This window comes from Cricetulus griseus, chromosome X (genome assembly GCF_003668045.3).
Source record: "Cricetulus griseus strain 17A/GY chromosome X, alternate assembly CriGri-PICRH-1.0, whole genome shotgun sequence".
NCBI classification, from domain to species: Eukaryota; Metazoa; Chordata; class Mammalia; order Rodentia; family Cricetidae; genus Cricetulus; species Cricetulus griseus.
Window position 1 is genome coordinate 39,615,051 of NC_048604.1, and position 23,614 is coordinate 39,638,664.

The 23,614-nt window shown below is 39.3% G+C and overlaps 1 protein-coding gene across 3 annotated transcripts in view; it reads right to left on the reverse strand.

Moving 5' to 3' along the window:
* The window catches only part of Mid2 (midline 2), a 96,989-nt gene that overhangs the window by 47,488 nt on the left and 25,887 nt on the right, over positions 1–23,614 (reverse strand). For 2 of the 3 annotated variants that reach the window (XM_027433598.2, XM_027433599.2), the window contains exon 3: positions 19,423–19,518. The exons of the other annotated variant lie outside the window; for it this stretch is intronic. In XM_027433598.2, coding sequence (XP_027289399.1) covers positions 19,423–19,518 — 96 coding nt within the window. The remainder of the gene's footprint in view (positions 1–19,422; positions 19,519–23,614) is intronic. 3 annotated transcript variants of the gene reach the window in all.

Here is a 23,614-nt window from a genome sequence, read left to right on the forward strand (position 1 = left end):
AGCTAGCTTGTTCCAAGGATCCTCTTTCTTTGCCTCCTGGGTGCTATTACAGTTGACTACCATGACGTCTCAACTTTTATGTGGGTTCTGGGGTTCTGAACTCCATCCCTCACATTTGCACAGCAATCACTTTATCCAGTGAACTACATCCCAGCTCTCCATAATCTTTTGGTAGTTATTTGGCATACAATGGGAGCCTATATCTGGCGTATATATGCATGGGGGGATGCACACGCATAGACACACTCATGTGCTTAAACATGAGAAAGTGTTTCTAAGTAATTTAAAAGTTTAAGTTATTACTCAGATGTTACTTTCAGGGTATAAAACCAGATAAATCAGTCTTCTTCCACTTATTAAGCTAGAACCAGGAAGTCTGGGTTGACATTATTTGGGTAAGGAACTAACTTAGGCACTTTGATTTGAATAAATGATGATACTTCATGTCTGTGATTTCTTACCAAGTTCAGATCTCATGTTCTCAGAGCTAGATTCCAAATAGACTTTCTAGCAAAGGAAGGAGCTACTACTATCCAGTTTCAAAGGGCTACTTTTAGACAGTCAGTATGGGTTAACTTTTGCCTAGCTATTTCTCTGTTGTCAAATTCTCTTCAATGAGAGTGTGAAACAATGGGCATAGGAGAAAACTGGACTAATACTGAGGTGGTAATAAAGGACTTTGATTTAAAGAAAAAAAGTAAGCTCTGTGGAGTTTGACTACCAAGAGGGTAAAGGAAGGCTTTAAAATGCTTTCCTTGTACATTGTGACAGTATTTAACTGGTTGCAGTGCAAACATTACTGCCATCTTAAACAGTTTTGTTGTGAAATTGTCTAACCATATTTAAAGCTAGACAGCATGGTGAAACCCCAATGTGTTCATCCTTTAGCTTCAAAAGCCATCAACATTTCTGTTTGTTTGATCTGTGCTTTTCCCTCTCTGCTGCAGTATTTCAAAGCAAAAAATTATTTCATTCCCCACTACTTTAGTTTACATCTCAAAAAGATGTTTTATTGCATAATGATTGACACAATTTCCTAACGCCAAAATCTAATGCTTGTTCCACACTTCAAATTTTCTAGTTATATAAAGAAGTGACTTTGCAGTTGATTTGTTTGAATCTGGTAGTTTTTGAAGAAGAATTTAATATTTGTTTTTCAAAGGCCATACATATTTGAATAATCACCATGTTTTATAGTGAAAAAATGGAAGCCCTCATTTGTACTATGCACCCTTTCCATTGTCCTTTAAAACATTTGTTCTGGGCATGGTGGATTGTTCCCATCATCCCAGCACTTGAGAAACAATGGCAGGAGGGTCAGGAGCTCAGGCTAGACTTGGCTAAAATTGAGCTCCAGGTCAGCCTGGGCTACATGAATCTGTCTCAAATACTAATTGGAACTGGGGCATGGTGGTGTACACTGGTAATCCTAGCACTCAGTTGGCTGAAGCAGGATGGTTTTTGAATTAGAGGCTAACCTGGGCTACCCAGCAAGATCAAAGGCAGCCATAACTACACAGGCTAGAGATGCTGGAATCTGCTGCAGGAGAGAGAACCATGGTGATAGCATTTATCTTGTCCTTTATAAAAATGTGGGTGCCTGTAAAAGGAAATTTCATTCATTTACACAGCATTGTGAATTTCAGGTCATTGAAAGTAAGTTGTGAAGCAAACACCGTACAGAAAACTAGAATATCTCAGGATAGAACAGAAAAGGAGAGCCAGGCAGTGGTGGCGCACACCTTTAATCCCAGCACTCCAGAGGCTGAGGCAGGTGGATCTCTGTGAGTTCGAGACCAGCCTGATCTATAAGAGCTAGTTCCAGGACAGCTTCCAAAGCCTGAGAAATCGTGTCTCAACCCCCCCCCCCAAAAAAAGGAAGAACAGAAAGGGAGATACTCGGAGAATGCAGGGCTGTTCAATCATAATTATTTCTTATTTCACTGATTTCTCTCTGTACTGAAGCAACTCAAGTCTGGAAAAAAAAACTGTCTTATTTATAACAGGATGCTAGTCTTATGGGATAACACATATATGTCAGTACACACCCTAAACCAAGTGGTAGTTCCTCTTCTCAACTTTAATTGGCATCTGATATCTAGTATTCTACTAGAGAGTTGACCAAAGGGGCTAGGTGTAAATGACTGAACTTGATCTCGTTCTGCAATTGCATAGTAAAGGAAAACATGAAAGTCCCACCTGCTTGCTGGTGTATTTTTGGTATGAAAGTATGAAATGTCTGGATAATCTGAGATTGTTGACAACACAATGCAATAACTCTAAATTGAAAGTTACTCATATAGGAAATAAATATTTTAAAAATAGGAAAAAGCCTGGGGAAACTAAGTGATAGAACTTGTCTAGGATTCGAGAGGCCCAAGGTTCCGTCCTCAGCCTGCAGAAGAGTAAAAGAAAGGATAAAGAGAAATGATAATGGGAAAATAGTGCTACTGTATGAAACAGATCGAGTAAAAAAACAAGTAAAAGGGCTGGAGAGATGGCTCAAGAGATAAGAGCACTTACTGCATAAGTATAGGGGACCTGAGTTTGGAGCCCCAGCACTGGGGGAGAGGGGGACAGAGACAGTTAGTTCTCCAGAGCTCAGTGAGCAGGCTGCCTAGCTGAGCAATGGTAAGCTTCAGATTCACAAAGAGACTTTGTCTCAAGAGGATAAGGCAAAGAGTGATAGAAGGACACCTACATCCTCCTCTGGCCTCCATCCCCACACACATACACACACACATACACAAGCAAATAAGAATTGAAATACTTGAACAAAATTATCAATGTATATAATAGTTGTGTATAGAATTTTGTAGCTTACATAAATTTTACATTTTTCTCACTTTGTTCACGAAGAACAAAGTTACATTAAAACAGTAAAGAATCTATACTCTATTCTGCAAAAGAGAAATAAAAATCACAAAAGACTAATCTCCAAATAATCAACTACTTGTAAATGAATAGGCTCTTAAATAACTCTAAAAATATCAAAATTGAAATTGTTAATCCAATAGAAAATAATGAAAGAACCCAGTCTTATTTTAAATTTTATGTGTTTGGGTGTTTTGCCTACACCTGTATCTATGCACCATGTCTGTTTGGGGCCTGGAGAAGCCAGAAGAAGGCATCAGATCTTCTGGAATTGGAGTTACAGGTGGTTGTTGGCTGCCATGTAGGTGCTGGAAACTGAACCCAGAACCTGAAAAGCAGTTGGTGCTCTTAACCACTGAGCCATCTCTCTAGCCCCAAGAGCACAGTCTTAATACCAAACATTTATTGGATACCCAAAAGATTATAAAATGATAAATAAATTAACAATTTAACTAAAAAATTGGAAAAGGAAATCAAAGTAAATAAGGAGAGAAAATTCACTTTTAGAAAAGTGGTATTAATGAAATCACCATAGATAACTATAATCATAACTAAAATCAAAAGTGGTTCTTTAAAAGCTCAATGAAAAAGGAAAAGAAATTAAGAGTCCCAGAACTCCAAAGACAGAAGCAAGTAAATCTCTGTGAATTCAAGGCCAGCCTGATATACACAGAGAATTCTAGGATAGCCTTTGCTACATAGTGAGATCTTATCTCAAAAACACATACATATATACATACATACATATATACATACATACATACATACATACATACATACATACATACAAGAAATATAATAGTGACAATGGAAAGGGAGAGATGTCCATAGCTATAGACAATGAATAGTGGGGCTGGTAAAGATACAACAATTGGTCACAACTTACAGCACTTACTTGTTTTTATACTATGAAATTTCCACTATGGTGGATTTCAAACACCAGTATGTAGCTACTAAGCCCCAAATGCGAAGGAATGACATAGGACTGGCAAGCCAGTTCCAACACACTATTGGAAGGATACTAACATAATTACAGGGGAATATTAGATATAAATTTATGACACATAGTTGAGAATTATTGAAATATTACATAATTTTTACCAAGAAGTGAAAAAATATTAAAAGATTAAGAACTTTACTGAAGACTGGAAAGTTACTTAAAAGTCTTTTCTTGCCAGGCGTTGGTGGCACCCGCCTTTAACCCCAGCGCTCGGGAGGCAGAGGCAGGCAGATCTCTGTGAGTTCGAGGCCAGCATGGTCTACAGAGCAAGTTCCAGGACAGGCTCCAAAGCTACACAGAGAAACCCTGTCTCGAAAAACAATAAATAAATAAATAAATAAATAAATAAAATTAGCAAAAAAACAAAACCTTTTCTTAAAAGGCTCCAGGTCCAGATGGTTGTAGTGCTGAATTCTATCGTCTCTTAAAAGAACAGATTAGTTCCATACCATTGAATTTATTTAAAACCACAAAGAAAGATAAAAAGATCTGGTGAATCTAGTATATCAAAATACCCAAAGCCAAAAAAATCAGAAATAATAAGACTATAGGTTTATTTCACTTCTGAATATATTAAAAATTCTAAACACATTTAAAAATGAATTTTAACATGGCAACAAAGGAATAAAATATCATTCTAGAAAAAGAGTGACTTAACATTCGAAGATTTACCAACATATGGAATTATAGTAACGCATTCTAAAATTAAAAAACTCAGTAGCCAAACCAAATGAAAATTCTAAATTAGAAACAAAGTTGTTTGAAGATGCTGAAAACAAATAGCCAACATCATATAGATGGTGACATGGCAAGGCCTTTTCCAGTAAAATCACAGACAAAGTGAGAAGATCTGACATCACAGCTCTTGATGTTTGGTTGAGGCAAAAGAAAATGAAGTAATTGGTGTATTTTTGTAGAGAAGATAAAAGCATCTTGGATAATCTAAGAGACTACTTTACTATAGATCTAAAATCATCAGCTCAGTAAGAAAACACACAAAATCGAAAGCTTTTCTCCACATGCTTTTTAAAAGTGAAAATGGAAAAGTAACACATTCTCAACAGGTCTATAAAACACCTAGGATTCGATTTAACAAAGGGGTACAGTATCTATTTGGGGAAAAAATATCAAAAATAATAAGCTAAAAAATATACAGATGTACTATCTCATCAGGTTTCTTGATGAAAAACCTCATGTCATAAAAATATATTTCTTCCAAAAATTAATATGTAATTGTAATAAGATAATAATTATACCTAAACTGAATATGTTTTATAACTGGATAAAAGTACTTTAAAATTTGCTGGGTGTTGGTGGAACATGCCGTTAATCCCAGCACTCGGGAGGCAGAGGCAGGCGGATCTCTGTGAGTTCAAGGTCAGCCTGGTCTCCAGAGTGAGGATAGGCTCCAAAGCTACACAGAGAAACCCTGTCTTGAAAAACCAAAAAAAAAAAGTACTTTAAAATTCATATGAAAAAAAACAAGTATCTAAAACAATAAGAAAACAACAGAAAACAGACACCAGATGTTAAATGTGTTTTGTTCTGGCTGGTTTTATGGGAAGCTTTCCCTATATAGGCTTGGCTGGCCTGGAATATATAGCCTAGACCGGTGTTATAGTCATGTCACTCCTGCCTCAACCTCCCAAGTACAAAGATTACAGTTAGGTGCCACCAAGTCCAGTCCACTATAAAACCAGTATATAAAACCATTATAATCAAAATAATAAAGCATTGAGAGATGAGTAGAAAGTTAAATCAGTGGAACAGAAAACAGTCTAGAACAGAATTAAGTCCACATGACATATCCATTGAATGAAAAGGACTTTTTATATTTTAGCAAATGACCTTTATACAGTAACTATCTTTCTGGAAGTAAATTTCAAGACCTCATATAGGGCTTTCGCACACGTGACCTACGAAGAGGCTAACTTCCCTTTAATTTTGTGGTGCCCAGCTATAAGCACAGCAGTCCAGTCCTCAGGCCTCAAGTCCCACCACCTCTGTGCTCACTTGCAGCAAAATCATAGCACTCTTACTTCAGGGAGAAAGCAGAAATTATATCAGAAAACACCCAACAGGCACACTTCTTCAAGCGTTCTTCCCTCTGTCTTTTGGAGAAAGACAAAGGGTATGTCTTTTTCTCCAGAAAGCTTACCCCTCCTTCCTGTGCTCTGGATCTCATTTTCTCCTCTTTTGGTGTCCTCATTTATTCAGTTAATGCTCTTCCTAGTTCTTGCCATTCAGTCTCTCTCTGACAATTGATTAATATCCACTGGCATTTAAAGATACTTGTTACAAAAACTGAAAACCCATTTACTTCTAGAAATGCTGTCTTCCCTCAGCTTCCATGACACCAGTCTTAGTTGTCTTGCTAATATTCCAGCTCCTTCATACACATTGCAAATGCCAGTATTCTTAGAATTCTAGCACTCTTGAAGACTTGAGTTTTGGTGTTTTCATGGTTGGGATTCTTCCTTGTTTCGGTGTGGGCAGTTGGCTTTTTTTATTTCTCTGGTATTAAGGACTGATCTAGGGTTTTCACATACTAGGCAAGCAATCTACCACAGAGCTACCTTTTTACCTTATTTTGAGACAATGTCTCACCATACTACACAATCTTCCCACAACAGTCTCTTAGGTGGCTGGGATTGCAAGTGCATGTCACCATGCCCACCATGATCTCATTTATTTCTGAGGCTTCAATTAACACTATACCCTAGTTTCTTGTCTATTTTTATTGCTAAATTACATGCAATTAATACATTTCAAGTCAACAATCCAATGGCTCTGGGTAAGTTTAAAGCTTTATGCAACCATTAGCACAATCCAAAGATTTAAAGATTTAAAAAATATATTTAGTTGTATGTGTGCATGCATGTGCATGTAGATACCCATGGAAACCAGAAGAGGGCACTGGAAGCCTTGGAGTTGGAGTTATAGGTAGTTCTGAGCACGCCAGTGTGGTTGCTGAGAATTGAACTCTGCTGCTCTGCAAGAACAGCAAGTGCTCTTAACTACTGAGCTATCTGCAGCCTAGCAAATCCAATTTGAGAACAATTCCATTACATCAAGAAAGAGCTTTATTTTGCCATATCTATATTTCCATCCTAAAATCTGGAGTCATATACTTAACTACTTACTGGAGTTTTTGTTTATCTAAAAATGGGCACTATAAGTTGTGTTTCCAAAGTTGAGCTCATCTCCTTCCCATGAAATCTAAATCTTCCCTAATGTCCTTAAATGTAGTGAATGAAGTGCCACATGATTAACTCCTCAGAAACACTGGCATTCATTGTTCCAAACTGTCTCTCTTTTTTTCTTGTCTGTACATCCAATGAGTCATCACATTCCATATATTTCACTTACTAAGTATAACTCCAATTCATTCCTTTCTATGTCCTTTCTAATTATTACCTCACTAAATCTAACAAAACAGCTTTGTTAAATTAATCTACCCACACCCAAGAAATGTGTACCGAGGGCATCATGGGCCAAGCAGTGTAACACAGCATTCCCTAACTAGTCTGCTCCAGCTTTTTATCTTCATGGTTCATTCTCTCCCTGACCCAATACTGGGGTTGAATTCATGGTCTTATGCATGCTAAGCAAGCAGTCCATCACTGAGGTATATCCCTAATTCTCCTGCAGAATTCTTAATCCAGTAGTCACACAGAATAATTTACACACACACACACACATACTAGTGTGTGTGCACACACACTACCTGGTGCATATTAAATGCTAATAAGTGCTATCTACTGGTGGTGGTAAAAAGAATGGTAGCCTTTCTCAATCCCCCTTCTGTCATGAACTCCTATTCCATGCTTGAAATACCTTCATGCTAAGTATCAGTTAGCTTCTTTCTGACCTTAGGGTAAATTCCAAACCTAATATGATTTCATGATCCTTTGTGACCAGGTCCCTCCATGCCCCTCTAGTCTCAGCTTTTATTGCTCTCCTTGAGCAAGTCCCCTATCTCAGCTGAATTTTTTCAAATGAAACCTAAGGATAATAAAAGTGCCTATCTCAGAGGTGTTTGAGAGGATTAGATGAAATAATGCGTGTAAAGTACTTAGCACACTACTTGGTGCATATTAAATGCTAATAAGTGTTATCTACTGGTGATGGTAAAAAGAATGGTAGCCTTTCTCAATCCCCCTTCTGTCATGAACTCCTATTTTAGTGCTCACTGTTGTTTTATATTGTAGGCTCAGCTAATTAGACTATAAAGTCTTTAAAGTCCAGCATTGTGACTTAAGAAACCTGTTACAATCCCTAATAGCACTTTTAGAACAATGCTAAACATACAATGGAGCTTAATGAATTTTTTTTTATAAAAGTCCACAGAGGGAAAAAGTGGTTGAAGTTTTACTGACTCATTGAAGGAGAAGTTTATCTTTTAAGTACAAAATTCAAAGTGGTGGTTCAATCTTGTAATCTCGGCACTTAGAAGGCAAAAGCAGGAGGGTTGCTGTGAAACTGAGGCTAGCCTGAGCTACATTTCGAGCTCCAGGCTAATCTGGATTATGTAGTGAGATCCTGTCTTAAAAAAATAAAAGCGTAAAATTATCAACACCACCGCCATCCCCATCCTGAGAGCATCATTTGTTTTTACCTTGCAGCCTAATGTGTCACTAGGTTAGCATGGAACTTGGCAATACTCACTGTAAATCAGTGGGCTCTTTTCAGATGAGTTGCTGCCAATATCCTGTTTTTGACAGAAATGGAGTGTGAAAGCATGAAGGTACTTAATTCTACTCTCTGGCAAACAGACAGTATGCAATTTGCCTACTCATCTGTGATATCAGATGTTTGCTTCTTACATATCGGCATCTAATCTAGGCTATCAAAAACAACCTAAATTCCATTCCATTAGAAAGCCAATCGAATCTTCCTCAATTGGTTTGGCGCTCTGGCTGGTGACCAGGCAGCAATCAGAAACCCAGAAGAGCCCCCAGAGGGCTTAAAGACTCAGGGCTCTTCAGTTGCTAAAACACCCCCCAGGAACTTGGCAAGAACTTTATAATATGTTCAGTAGAAAGTAAATGAATGCCTTGCTTTGTTTCCTCTTCCTTTACATAGCCCTTCACTCCATCTACCAATGTTATCCTTCCTTACCTAGTCCTGTCACTTCATGTCCTGAGATTGACATTGTCCCTGGACCTGAGATTTTACTACTAAGACATCTTTGGACAGTCAGCTGTCTGTTTCCCATGCCAATGCATGGTTACTTGTGTACAGATTGTTTTTGAAGAGCATAGGGTGGAACAGTGTGGCTTTATGTAACATGGATTCCAACTGGTACAATGAAATCTTTGAGCTAAAATTTTACAGGCTTAAGATTATTCCAAAACCATTTGGGGCCTTTGATTTTGTGGAGAAGGTGAAATCGGCATGGTATATGGAAAAGAACGAGGAATTGTGGTGGGGCAGGTCAGCTTCCCACAGGAAAGACAATATTTTGGATTAGAAGAAACAAAATGCCAAGTTCTCTGTTGTTCCTCTTTTCCCCTTATATGGAGAAAACACCAAGGAATTGAAACAATGAATTGAAAGAACCCTTTCCAAGGAAAGAAAATATAGGGGTCAAAGCAATACCCATGACCCAGTTTAAACACAAACATCTCAGTGGCCAATTGCCTTGTTTCCACATACATCCTCTTTTCCCCTATCCTTTTCCTCTAAAAGCACCACGATGAACACCCAGGCAGCCATCTTTAACATAGACAGGTATAGCACAATGCAAGGGTACCAAGATACATGTTCTTAGAGAGAAGACAACATAGGGACAACATACCTAAATACTGCTCAACTGTCACATGCACTGAGATGTAGGCTTGCCTTTCTGTGCTGAAGAAGTAAGTAGCTAATGTCCTCAGTGTACATGTACTTCTCAGTTAACAGCTCACCTCCCCCCCCCCTCTCTCTCTCTCTCTCTCTCACACACACACACACACACACACACACACACACACACACACACACACACATTCACTTTTGCAGAGGAAATCTAATGAAATGCTTTCACTGTGGTGGTGTGTTTATTTTTAAGAGTCTGTTTTCAACGTGACAATATTAAGTATACTTGAGGCAACACCTCTTTACTGCCAAATTCTTTGAAACTGTTTAGAAAACTTGTGTCTCAAAGACATTCCTTTTACCCTGTGCTATTGTGACGCCCAGCCTTCAGAAAAAGGACATTGGCAGGCAATTTCAGCAAGCAAGTCTAGGTCCTGTAACAAACCGACTGACGATAGGTTGGATAGTGCTAATACCTAGAGCTGACTACCTTATTTTCAGTAGGCACATGGTCCCAAAATAATCTGAGCAAAGAGTTTGATCATGATGCCTCCTTTGTTCTCCCTCTCCTTCCTCCCCCAAAACAGCCTCTTAGGATATGATATGGAGGCCTACCCTGGGCTGCCAAAGATTGGCCAAAGGCAAGAATATATGCATGTGAGGCTCAGGTTAAGGATTGCCAAATCCTCAAACAGATTGGTCTAATCTTCTAAAGATTCAGAGATTTAGTGAAGAAAAAAGTGGGTTTTCCAGGGCTGTCTCCTTATACGAATCAGTGGTCAGTGAACAAACAGGCTCTCTAAGCTGCACAGTACAGTATGGAGAACAGAAGCTTGGAGCCAGAGATTTCCTTTTTTTTCTCCTTTTTTTTACTACATCTTAGGTTACTGTATACATGATATTGAGTAAGGCATCAAATTCCTCTGACCCTTGGCTTCATTGCTTGAAAATGGGAATATTCCCCCAAGGAGGGCTTTGCCCCCTCTGAGGAGTGGATGGGGAGTGAGAAGGGTGGGAGGTGGGTGGGAGGAGTGGAGGGAGAGGGAACTAGGGTTGGTTTGTAAATTGAAACATAATTTTTTTAATAAAAGGTCTATATTCAGTTTAGGAAATAAAGTCAATAAGAAAAAAATTTAAAAGAAAATGGGGATATCACCTACTCTATCACAAGGTTGTCTCAAACACCCGAGAATGCAAACAAGAATTCCTTTAGCACAGTGCCAAGAATAAATTATTCAAATATGATTCTCCTTCCAGTCCCTTCTAAGCATGCAGTTGGACTTCTCTTTAAAGACAGAGATAAAAAAAAAAGGATGTCTCAACAGCTGTGTGTGCATGGTGGTTGTCATAATGGTTGTTTTTGTTTTAGGCCAAAGTAATTTTTCCCTTTTGGCTGAGATGATCTAAGAGAAACTGGAGGTAAGAAAAGAGCTAGAGGTATTCAAGGGTACAAGACAGTTTGGACAGGTCTTTAGCTGAATTGCTAGTGTTCTAATAGAAAGTGGAGAGTTGGGGCAAACTGAAGCAAACAGGAAGGGTCAAAATTAGGTAAATGTTCCAGTCATATAGTGACTTCTGGGATTTTGATACTGCGTGATGGGAAATGGAGGAGGATGGTAAGCAAATGGAAAATGGGGCTACATATGAGGTTTGACATATTAAGACATATATTAGAATAGAATGAGAATGTATGTCTATATGTACCATTTTGGCTAAGAAGACATGGCCGCACTTGAAATCTTACATGTCCTATAGATATGGGAGTAGGGGCATAATATTAACCTGAATCCATTTTATCCTTAAACCTCATCATGTATCTATACCCTCTAAATATTCCCACTGCAACAGTTAACATGCTCAAAATTTTATTTTACTTCAATATGTCAAGAATTGTCACAAAGTAGTTTTGAAGAAGGATTGAATGCATTATGTGTCTGAAAAAGTATAAAGTGTTTTCTTTTGTAGTATAAAAATAGGTTGTGCCCACAATTCAGATTGCACAATAGATTTAGATTCTCCATCTATATTAAATGTCAATTGCTATATACTTAATAAGATTGAATGTAACACTCTGAATTAGTCACTGCTGAATAGACTGACTAGGTCAGTATGCACTTATTTCCCATTGTTCGTGGAAACTATTTTCTCCACCTATAATTCCACAGTGGTCTCAAAATTGGTATTTCATTCTCACAAGGCACTGGTCCTTCTTGGGATCTATCAAGTATGCTTTTCTTGCTTTTCCATCTTTTATAAAAATCCTCACTGAACATTTTCTCTAACAAACACTACATCCCAAAGAAGTCTCTTTAAACTACTCAAGCTGAAACCATGTGTTCTTCTCTAAAACTTTCCTTTTGCCTTTCTTTAGAGGCAGTAAGCTAGAAGAATTTAGACAGGGTAATTGACAACTTTACTGAAGTATCAACGGAAAGAAACCTTTAGTTATTCTGGCAGAATGGCAGTGAACTTTCACCTACTAAATAAAAGATGAGAAGTATCAGCTCACTGAACATAACATGTTAGTTTCACATTTGAAAAAGTTACTTGCAGTTTATTAAAAGAGCTGTGGAGCTGAGACCCCCCAGGTTTTAGGTGTTACAATTTTATTACCACTATGCCCTCCCAAAGGAAAGCTGAGCTTGAAATTGATTGTAAGCATTTTGGAATGACTGACACTTTCCTGTGCCTTGTAGTGATAAATACTTCTGAAAGCCCTGAGGTCAAGGAGAAGAATTTCTAACAGTAAGTATGGCACCCTAAGTTGATTACTACTTCTGGCAATTTACCTACTTCTCTCCCTGGGGCCACCTCTCTCCTTCCCCCCCCTCTCTTCCACTATATGGGGATATATTGTTTATAATCTAATAAAGCCTCTGAAGATCAGAATACAAAGCCAGCCACACTAGTTAGCTATAGAAAGTGGGCGTTGGTGACACACACCTTTAATCCCAGGACTCTGGAGACAGAGGCAGATGGATCTCTGTGACTTGAAGGCCACCCAGGACTACATTAGAGTGAATCAGTCTAAAAGAGAATTAGAGCTCACACCTTTAATCCCAGCCCTAGAGAGGTATATAAAAGACAGGAGCCCAGTATCTCAGGCTGCATTCTGAGTTTTAGTCTCCAGCCACACTGAGGAGAGGCAGCAGTCTGAGGCTTGGTGGAGAGCTCGTAGAGACAGGATCAACCCGTACTGCCTGAGGCAGAGAGGTGAGAGCTAGTGGCTGGCTGCCTTGCTTTTCTGATCTTCAGCTTGAAGTTTGAACTCCAATATCTGTCTCTGGGTCTTTTATTTTTCATGTTACACACTATTCATTATGGGGCTTTGGCCTTACACCAGGCACATTCATGGGTGCTTTCCATGAATTACCTTGCCTTTCAAGGCACCAGTACAAATTGTATAGATGATGAAACTGGGGCTCAGAGAAGCTATCTGTCCTAACATTATGCTGCTAGTGCAAATATCATCTGTTCATCTGTTCATCTCCAAAGCTACCGTAGCACACTGCAATCCAGAACCTACACAACCGTTTCTAGGAGAAGCAAGTTGTAAAAATCAAGGCTTTGGACCCGGGCAAGACAGTCCTGTGTGGGAAGGGTGGCTGGATGCTGTCGGGAAGGGAAGTGGAACATGTGTGGTTGGAGGCAGTGAATCTAGTGATTCCTATTATTGACACAAAAAAAGAACAATAAGCAGCTAGAAGATGGCATATGTGAAAAAAAAGATTGCACATGTGTATGTGTCCAACTGCTCTGCATGTCAAAAGGATAATAACTACCCACCCATTTCTTCCTCCATCTTCATGATCAAGCTTCCTACAACTTGCATTCCCCTACACTTTTCTTTCTCCTTGGCCTCTCTGCATCTATTTTCTATCTTCTTTTTTTGCACACATCCTCCTCCCTCAAAGGCCATCAGTATCTTCTTTGATGTCTCTGTAGTGGTGGACTCCGTTGAATCTTCCACATGATGAAGGCTTCTTTGTCCCTGACATTTTGAGTCTCTATTTCTGATGGCTTTCCTCCTCTCTCCTGATACCCATATTCAGCCAGAAGTTGCTTACCAGGCATTTCCTATCTGACTTTCTAATCCAAGCACAACAAATGACCAATGTCTAAAAAGAACTCCTTCGTATTGCCTCATCTAGTTAAAAGCAATGGATGTGTTCATTCCTTCAGGCAAGGACAAAATAAATCTGTGGACTACCCTAGTACTCCCATACACAGTCACCCATAGTATCACCAAGTAATATTAACTCTACCTTCTAGAAATGTTGATTTTATCCCTTCCTCCCTAACCTTACTGTCACTACTCCCAGAAGGCCCTTCATCTTTCCCTGTATCAACTGAGATCTGCAGGTTCAAGGTGGTACGGTGATAGACTTTCCCTGTATCAGTAAAAATCTAAGTAGTCTTTTTGTCTTCAATTGTGACCTGTGACTCCTGCTCCATTTATCATCTCACAGTCTTGACTGTTTTTCTAAGCACAGATTTTATCAAGTCAGTCATCTGCTTAAAGTCATCCCATTGATCCTTAGACTCCTTAGAATAAAATCTAGACTTTATCTGCCCATGGTGAACAAAACCCATCATTTTCTTGGTCTGAGCTATTTCTCCAGACTTGCCTTTTTGCAATGGTTCTCAAATGTTAGATTTGGTATAATCAAATTTCTTCTATTCCCCTGAATACCTCTATGCTGATCACCTCTTTATATTCCTGCATGCAGCCCCTTCAATCTTTTATCACATTTTTGTTGGCAAAAGTTTATTCACTTTCGAGATAACTCCACTTGCATTTCCATTCTGCATTCTTTTCTAAGTCCCCCGAGCACATCTGGATGTTTCTTCCTCTGTGCCAGCCTGTCATCTTGCATTTGTCTTCATTACAACAAGGATTCCTTCGCATTAGATTTGCCACTTTGTCTGACAGGTTCTCAGCCAATCTACATGTTCCTTGGAGGCAGGTGCCATTTTTTATTTATTGTTATACACCCAAGCATGGGGTACCACTTTTCCCCTGCAATCTGACATTTGCACTTTCATTAATATCTCTGTTGCCTACCTCTCTAGAGGTTATTTTTCCTCCTTCAGCACTTAGCTAAAATGCATTTCCTCATTAAAAAAACTCCCCTGATTGGGCTCACTTCTCTGTAATTACTCATTCATTTTTATTATGTCCTCACAGTGTGTGATCAAATGGTTTAGATTCTGTTCTTAATTCTAGCTCAACCACCTTATGTATTTTAAGAGTCACTGTTGAAATCATGACTGCAATGCTTTTAAAAATTAATTTCCTTTAACATATCCATTTTCTTTCCAGTCAGAGAAATGGTTAGACTCCTGTTAAACACACTCTTACCCACCCTACACCAACTACCCAAGTAACAGAAATATAGATGAAGAACATAAAGCCACCTAAACTTTCAAGACCAAAGAGCAAGATTTTCAAAAGCAACTGGAACTAAGAACTGGTAAGAGGCATAAAGCTTAAATTCCTCAATGCAAGGAAGGGACTTCCTTCTCCCCCTCCCCGCTCCCTCCTTCCCCAGAGGCTTTCTCTCCATTGCCTTTGTTTCTTCATTGTCCAGACACTGCCGAGCTACTCAGCCCCATGAGAGACTTGAGAAGAGCCAGATGGTATCAACCTGCCCACAGAGCTTCTGAGGTGGGCTAGTCCTTGTACTGTAGCAGTTTGGGAGAGGAGTAAAAGAAAGTGGCACATGGCATATTCAGGAAAGTGCTGTTTGCTTGTTTGTTTGTTTAATGTGCTCAGGGTCTAAAAGCTCAGAACAAAGCTAAACAAAGGGAGAAGGGATAAGCAGTCTTCATTTGTACTCCCTACACTACATGCTGCTCTTCTTTTCTTGCTAGAGGCTGTGCTTTCCCCAGACCATAAGTTCCTGGAGCTCATCAGCAGCATGTTTCTTTTGTATTCTCTAACCCTTGCAGCACACCGAGTACATAGTGTATGCTCAAGAAGCACCGCTGACGCACTGATTACTACGTACTTAACTATTTTCCTTCCCTGGCAAATTTTCAGGAATGCCTATTATTCACAATACTGTGGCGCCTTGGAAGCCAAAAGGAAGCAACCATCTGTTGGTATACATTTTCCCTTAGCTATGCGTTATACAGAGATTTCCTTTGGAAAAATAAACAAAGGATGCTTGATGAGCCAGGACAAAGAACTAAATATAGAGTTCAAGTGGCCAGAGTATCAAGGTCAAAGCATGCCCTTCCTTAGCCAGATTAAAGGAGAGAAATGGGCCTGCATCTACCTCTTTGCCGTGGTCTCTACCCCCAAAGGAATTGATTTCCAAGCACCTCTTTTTGGGGTTCTGGAAGCTGAGTCTCAAGTATAAGCTACCATTCAGCTAATAAATCTGTGGTTGATCTTAACCTCTGTCTCTGTAATAATAGGAAGAGTCCAGCTTTGTTTACTTTCTGAGGATAATAGGGAACAGAGAAAAACCAGGATGGGGAGGCAGTATTTATGGACTCTTTATGAAAAGGCAACCTGTGACAAAAACACTCTCAAACAATAAGGAAGGGGAACAGGTTTGGCAGGAATATAACCTATTCCTGTTCTTGCAAAAGTGTTGTGTTGTAGCTGGCATCCTCCACCACCGCCCAATGTGAACTGCTTGAATTACACTGTGAATATAGAAGTCATTCTCTACAGACAAATCTAGATGAGATAAAATGGGGGACCCAGACACCATTCATTGTCTGGCTCTCATAATTAGCATTATCATACTCTTTATTTCGTTGTATGAAGTACTTACAAGTATTTTTGAAATCTCAAGTCCCTTCTTTAACTGCAATACTAATCCTGGGGCTTGTCCTGAAGCCTTTTGGACATATAGGCTCTGTGTTAAATGAGTATAATAGGTAGTCTGGATGCGCCCTATTATTAAAGGGGAAGGTAAGGGCATATCTCTAAGCTTTCAGAAGGGATGATGGCACAAAGAACAGCCACGGAGTTTCATAAACCATCCTGGAGGGACCCTGTCCAGAATGGGCCCTTGAAAAATATGAATACTTTGAGAATTTTATACAATGTATTTTAATCGCATTCACCTGCAAACCCCTTCCCCTTAACTTCTGTCGATTCCTGGTCACCGCCTTACCACTCCTCCCAACTTCATTCAGGACAGAATCCTAAATGGAACAAACTATACATTATTAACTCCTATAATAGAGTAGCATGTTCAACACTACTGTATTATCTCACTGTTCTTTGTTGGTTCCCAGGTAGTGTTTTTATTCCATTATCTATAGTCCCTGTACAAGTGTAACCGCGTCAGAGTGGATTTTTATAGCGTGTAGGCCATTCTGTGTGTACATAGTATGTCTAAGCCCTTTTCCTTTACCTAGCATGATGCCATACATAAAAAGCTGATCTTTTGTGTAGCCAGAGAAGACAGTAGCAAACATAATGGGACTTAACAAGCATCCCTAAGGGTGCTATTTAAATAGCTGCTTTACTGGATCACCATGGGATTCCCTCTTACTTTACTTACACATGGTAGTGTTAGCACTACTTCCTTCAGGCATAGGTTAACTTCTGAATGCTAACTTCAGAAAGCCACTTTGAACTATCACTTCTTGGGCTATGATACTGCTCCATGGTATAACACTTGCCTAGCATTTGCCCCAGCACCCAGAGAAAGAAAAATCACCTGTTATCCAAAGGCCAGAGTGCATCCTCCCCTACTAACACAATGGTGGATTATTTTATGAGGCCTGCTGCTACCACTTCAAAGGAACAGAACAAATATTAAGAAGAACTGGTTCCCAGAATGGGCTGGGAAAGGTTGGAAGAGTGCTGTGCTTAGGTGAGGCTGGCCAAGATGATAAATTTCCCGGGGATCAGGAAAAGAGATTTTAGAGAGATTCTAACATGTAAGAACAATGGGATAAACTGCAGCTTTGCTTTTTTCACTACTACCTTCTCTATACTTAGCAGTCCTTTGATTAGAATGAATACAAGGATAGCTTATTTCTAACCATATTTATTCATTATCATCTATTACTCCCCTGCTAATCATGTAAATTCTAAGCTGAGGCATCCCTTATCCAATTTTCTGCTTAGAATACTCTCTTGTCCCTTTGACACTCTGGATTCCTTACACTATAATCTGACAGCATAATCAGAAGCTTTGATAAAATAGAGCACAGAGGGATTTTGATTGGTTGAAGACTACTCAAAAGTAATAACTTTCTGCTTTGTTTCTTCCTTCTTGGAAAGGATGAGACAGTAGAGAAAGAGGACAAAATAAAGAAAGTGATCACTGACAGCCATGACCCATGAAATCTGGAAACGAAGTGAAAAGCACAGTGTCAGGTCCACTTTGCATTTTACAGCTAAGGACACTGAAGCAGAGGTCTTAACCTACTTAACGTCATGTAACCAGTTGGTTCATAGAAGAGGCAAGTCAGGAATCCAGTTTTCCAACACTCCAATGCTCCTTATTTCCATCCTTTATGCTTCTCCCTGCACTCACAGCATCCCATTCTACCATTTCACGTGTGAGTTTAACCAGTACACCATGTACTTTGTATAGATCGGTGCCCAGCAGGGATTATATTACCAGTGTATGTTCATCTATACTAGAAGAAACTCAAAACTTTAATAAGACTAATCCAATAGGGGATGTGGAATTACTTATGCATAAGGATTCATTGCCTTAGGAGATATTCTTCAGTCTTAAAGAGGAACTCTGAACTGGGATCATGATAAAATGATTTCATCATTTAAAGCAAAACAAACTCGATCTCTTTTACTTATCTGTTATACAAGATTAAGATTAAGAATGGATTGTAAGACTCTATATAGAATTAGAAAAAAAATACCCAATATGTAGAGTTCAACAAATGCTTTTAAGAAAAAGAAGGAAGAAAGAATAAAACCTTTTATTCTGTCCTGCCAAGGAGCACTGAACTCCCCTTCTAAGTTCTTTTTGTTTGTTTGTTTGGTTGGTTGGTTTGGTTTTTCGAGACAGGGTTTCTCTGTAGCTTTATAGCCTGTCCTGGAACTCGCTCTGTAGACCAGGCTGGCCTCAAACTCACAGATTCGCCTACCTCTGCCTCCTGAGTGCTGGGATTAAACGCGTGTACCACCACTGACCGGTCCTTCTAAGCTCTTTTAATATTCGATGTTGGTAATATTTTTAAACCTTATACTTGTACAGCAGTTCACAATTCACAGACAATTTAATCATAGACATTGCTTGTTGATTACAAAAAGTCTAAGTAGAGGAATCAAAAATAAGTGAAAAGATGATGAGTGAGGATATAGTTAGGACCAGGGCTATGGGATGAAGGGAACATAAGCTAGGATGGGAGGAAGCAATGATGATCAGAAAGAATGCTGCATTGAACATCACCCTAACCTAAGGATTCGTGATTCTCAAATTGTCCAGAAACGACTTTATAAGTGATAACGTTCATTTTGGTGAAGGATCACTTCCTTTATGATTCTCATACCATCTACTGTTTGAAAAGAAGGAGTTCCTCTTCATCCTTTGTTCCCCACAAACCATCACCATTACCTAATTTTGAAAATCATCCATATCTGTGACCTTTCTTAGAACAAAATTCCCAAAGGCATGAGATCGTCTACACTATCTTTTAGTCCTTCACCCCAAATGGCTGAGCTAAAGTCTGGCAAAACTTAAGTTTCTCCAAAGACCTTCCAATTCAGATCTAATGAAAGAATTGCAAATATTAGTGTTACATACCTCAACTTGCTGGCAGATCTGTATTAGTTTGGCCATTTGATTTTCTAGTTCGCTGTTGCGTTTAACCAGGTTGGTGAGGTTCATCTCCAGAGTTTGCTGCCATCACAGAGGGTATGAAGCCAGCAGGAAACAGGAGAAGGGGAGGAAAACAATGAACAATGAACATGAGAACCAAGGTAATATGGGAATCAATCAGCCAAAAGACAGAGCTCTCTCCCACTATTGGGGGTGGGTAGTTGTGTGTCACAAAGGTGACACAGAGCCTCACTCTATAGCCCATGTTGACTTTACACTTATAGTGATCCCCTTACCTCAGCCCACAAATTCCTAGAATTGTAGGTATACACCCCTCAATAAAACCGAGGGCCTCACACATGCTAAGCAAGTGCTGCTCTACTAAGCCATACCACCAGCTCAGTAGATTCATATTTCACAAGTTTACCAAGTCTGCTACAGACCAAGAATTGTAAATATGCCCTGACTGAGGAAGAGGTAACATTCATGACTTTGTAGGCTGGTGCAGGAATTTACTGACATTAAGGCAACCTAAAGTTTTTATCATTTTATATTATCTTTAACTTTTCAAACCATTTCATGGTCATTTCCTTTTGCTCTCAAAAAAGTCCAGCAACATAAGAGGAATAAGGTGATAATATCACCTTTTTATTCATAAATAGTCTAAGAAAACTATAATTTGCATGTGTGTATGTGCATGGGAGGTACGGGCTTCTATGGGTGCACATGTGCCAGCTCCCAAGCAGGCGTGGTCAGCATTTCCCCTTACATTATATACCTATCGGTAGGCCTATTCATGAAAAGTATATTTTACCTCGAATGTGACATTCACCAAAATAAAACTTTGTATCTCAGTCTTCCTTTCTACAGACACAGGGTTTCAAACAAAGCCTGATTGTATCTGGAAAACACTATTTACAATCTCTTACTGGTACATAGCTCCTTTTAGGTTCACATGAGAACCACTTTGCAGATATTGTGAACATAATATACAGTTGTACCAGTACCTAGAACTCCAACATATTTCTAGTTGAACAAGCTATTTTCTCTTATTCCTCGTGTGAAAACTAAAACATTATGTCTGTGTATATTGATCATGGATGCTCATTTTATCCAATCTCCAAAGATCTAGTCTCAGTATATACTACTCTCTTATCCAACATCTCAATACTCTACCAAACCTGCCCCAAATGTAATACCCCAATTTCCTGACCCTCACTCTAGTAGTATTCTTTGCCTGGGTCATACTCATTGTTTCATTGCTGTCTCCATGGTTGCTATGAGTTATAACTGTTCAAAGTTCATGCTATTGAAAGAGAGGACGGGAAGGACACTGAGGAGTACAGGGATTTAGACAAAGAGAGGGGGCTCATGCTCTTGGATTCTTTCCTGTCTAGGAAGTAGCTGTGGCTTCTTAACAACCTTGGAGCTGTTTTTTGAATGTGTAGCAAAGCACATATTCATATAGATATATGTACAGTTAGGCTAGCTAATCTGATTGACAACAAGTGGACAATGGAATTTTGAGGACCAACTTAACTTTCCCTTCATGTCAGATTGTGATGGTTGAAATGTAAACTGTTCTCCATAGACTCAGGTATTTGAACACTTTGGTACTGTTTGGAGAGGTTACAGAAGGTGCAGCCTTGCTGGAAGAAGTGTATTATTGGGGTGGGCTTTGAAAGTCCATAGCCTTGCCCCAATTCCAGTTCACTCTCTTTGGTTCTTGCTAACAGATGGATATCTTAGCTTCCTACTCCTATGGCCATGCCTGCTGCTTACTGACATGGTTCTCCACCATAATGGACTCTTATCCCCCTGGAACTGTAAACCAAAAGAAATGCTTTCTGCTATAAGTTGGTTTTGACCTTGGTCTCTTATCATAGTAACAGAAAGTCATTAGCACACAGATCTTTCTTGATTTCCTGAGCTTTAGTTCCATGGAAGTGACCCATGCTACCTCTGCTTTATTTCTTTCATTTCTTGAGGGCTCTCTCTCTCTCTCTCTCTCTCTCTCTCTCTCTCTCTCAGCTTTCTTTAAGTCTGCTACCATCTAAATCTGTGTTCTCAAGAGAAAGGAGTGGGAGTAGGGGCAGCAATCACTGAATTAGGCATAATCAATAAACTAAATAGATGTCAAAGAGAAAAAGAAGAAATGGCAGTTCGGAGATTTGCCGCAACCAAAACATATTGAGCATCTTCTCTACTCAGGGTGCGGTAATAGATCTTGAAGGATGAACAGACAAAGATGGTGGAAAGCTGGATGTTTCAGGCTTGAGGAATAAGACTAGCAAAAACAAAAATAAAGTAGCCAGGAGTGGTGGCACACACCTGTAGTTCCAGTTACTCAAGATAGCTGAGGCAGGAGAACAACTTGAGCCTAGGTACTGAACAACATTATAAGATTCCTTTTCTCAAAAAATATTGTTCATATCCAGGGATCAATAAACAGTTTAGTTTGACTAGAACACGGGGTACAAGGATGAAAATGGAGATCAAAGCCCTGTTTTGCTTGGCGTAGTTGTCCACACCGTTATTCCAAGCACTTAGGAAACAAAGACATGCAGATGCCTGTGTGTTCCAGGCTAGTCAGGGATATAGGGCAAGTTCCAGGCCAACCAATGCTACACAATGAGAACCCATCTGGGGGTGTGGGGGAGAGTCCTGTTTTGAGAGTCTTGATTATACAAATGGGTTTTTACCTATTTGTTTTAGTATTGGAGTTTACCAGGGGTTGTTGAATAAGGAAATGATATAATCATTTAGGCTACATTTAGGATATTAACCTCTGCAGCAATATGGGGAACAGAGCAAAACAGGAAAGCCTGGGAGGCAGGGACACTGCTTGTGAAGATACTGTAATATTCAAGGCAGTTGCAAATGCAGGTCTGGGCCAAGCTGGGAGGACAATTAGGAGAAACATGTCTCAGGAAAAGATTCATCACTGTCAAATATGCAAAGACCAAGAGAAATGTGAGAATGTATTTTTAAAGGTGGGGGTGGGCTAGATTGGGTAATCAGAGGACAAAAGTAACCTTTGTAAAAGGAGTTTTAGTGGGGCTTTGGAAGTAGATGCTAGAGCACACGGGTTAGAGTACATCAGAATGCTGCAAGCCTAGATTCCTCTCCAAAAGTTCAACCATAAAATGAATACAATAGATCTCAGCTTGATCAAAGAGTCTCACGTAATTTAGAGAGGGGAAATTACTAATGGAGCCAATCAGTTAAAAATTTCCTCTCAAAGAGTAGTCCACATTCCCAGATCAATGGAAATCCCATGTATCAAACATCATTATATTGACCTATTTGGTAAATAGCCTGTTCATTGATAAACCCAAAGAAGAAAAAACGATTTAAAATTCTGTGTTTCCCACCACAATGTGTGTTTCCATTCAGACATGTGATTCCACTGGGAGAATGTTTTTTTTAACAAGTACATGAGACCTGTTGTAACACTGGCCTTGAAATTGATATATCATAAATAATTCATACTGCAGAGCAGGATTAAGATCCCTGCTGTGCGTTCCTCATTTATGGCCCTGAACTGAGAGTCATGGCTTGTATAAAGCTACGGAAAACAAAAATTAGGGCTGAACACATAATTTCAGGTCTGGTTAGATTACAGGCCTTGGGTTACCATCACAAAATTATGGCAAATGGTTAGTTTGCTCTGGCCCCCTAGCAATTTGCAGAATGCCAGTCCATTTGAACAACACGGTTCTAGAACTGACAAGATGACTCTAATTTCAACCTTGCTTCATTAATATGAAAAATGCTTTGAAAAATAAATCTTTGGATAATGAAAACACCATCTGTTGATGGCTGTTTGCCACTGTTTTCTTACATTCTGAGACATAATTTGGGGAAAAAACACTGAACGTTTACTTACTTCCTATTCATTTATAAGGAATTAAAGCCTCTTTTCAAATTGGAATCGATCTTCAATAATGAACATATGTGAAGGGAAGCAGTGAACTGGAGCACTTATGCAGTCTATCTCCTCACCCTCTCCAAAATGCCCAGCACTCTCAAATCCTTTAGAACCAAATTTCTGAGCCCCTCTAGGTTTGAAGGACTGGGATTGATTTGGCCCTGTAATTATCTTTTCTATACCATGTCTTAGTAAACCAAGTTGATTTGTGTGTGTGTGTGTGTATGTTTGTGTGTGCACTCACAC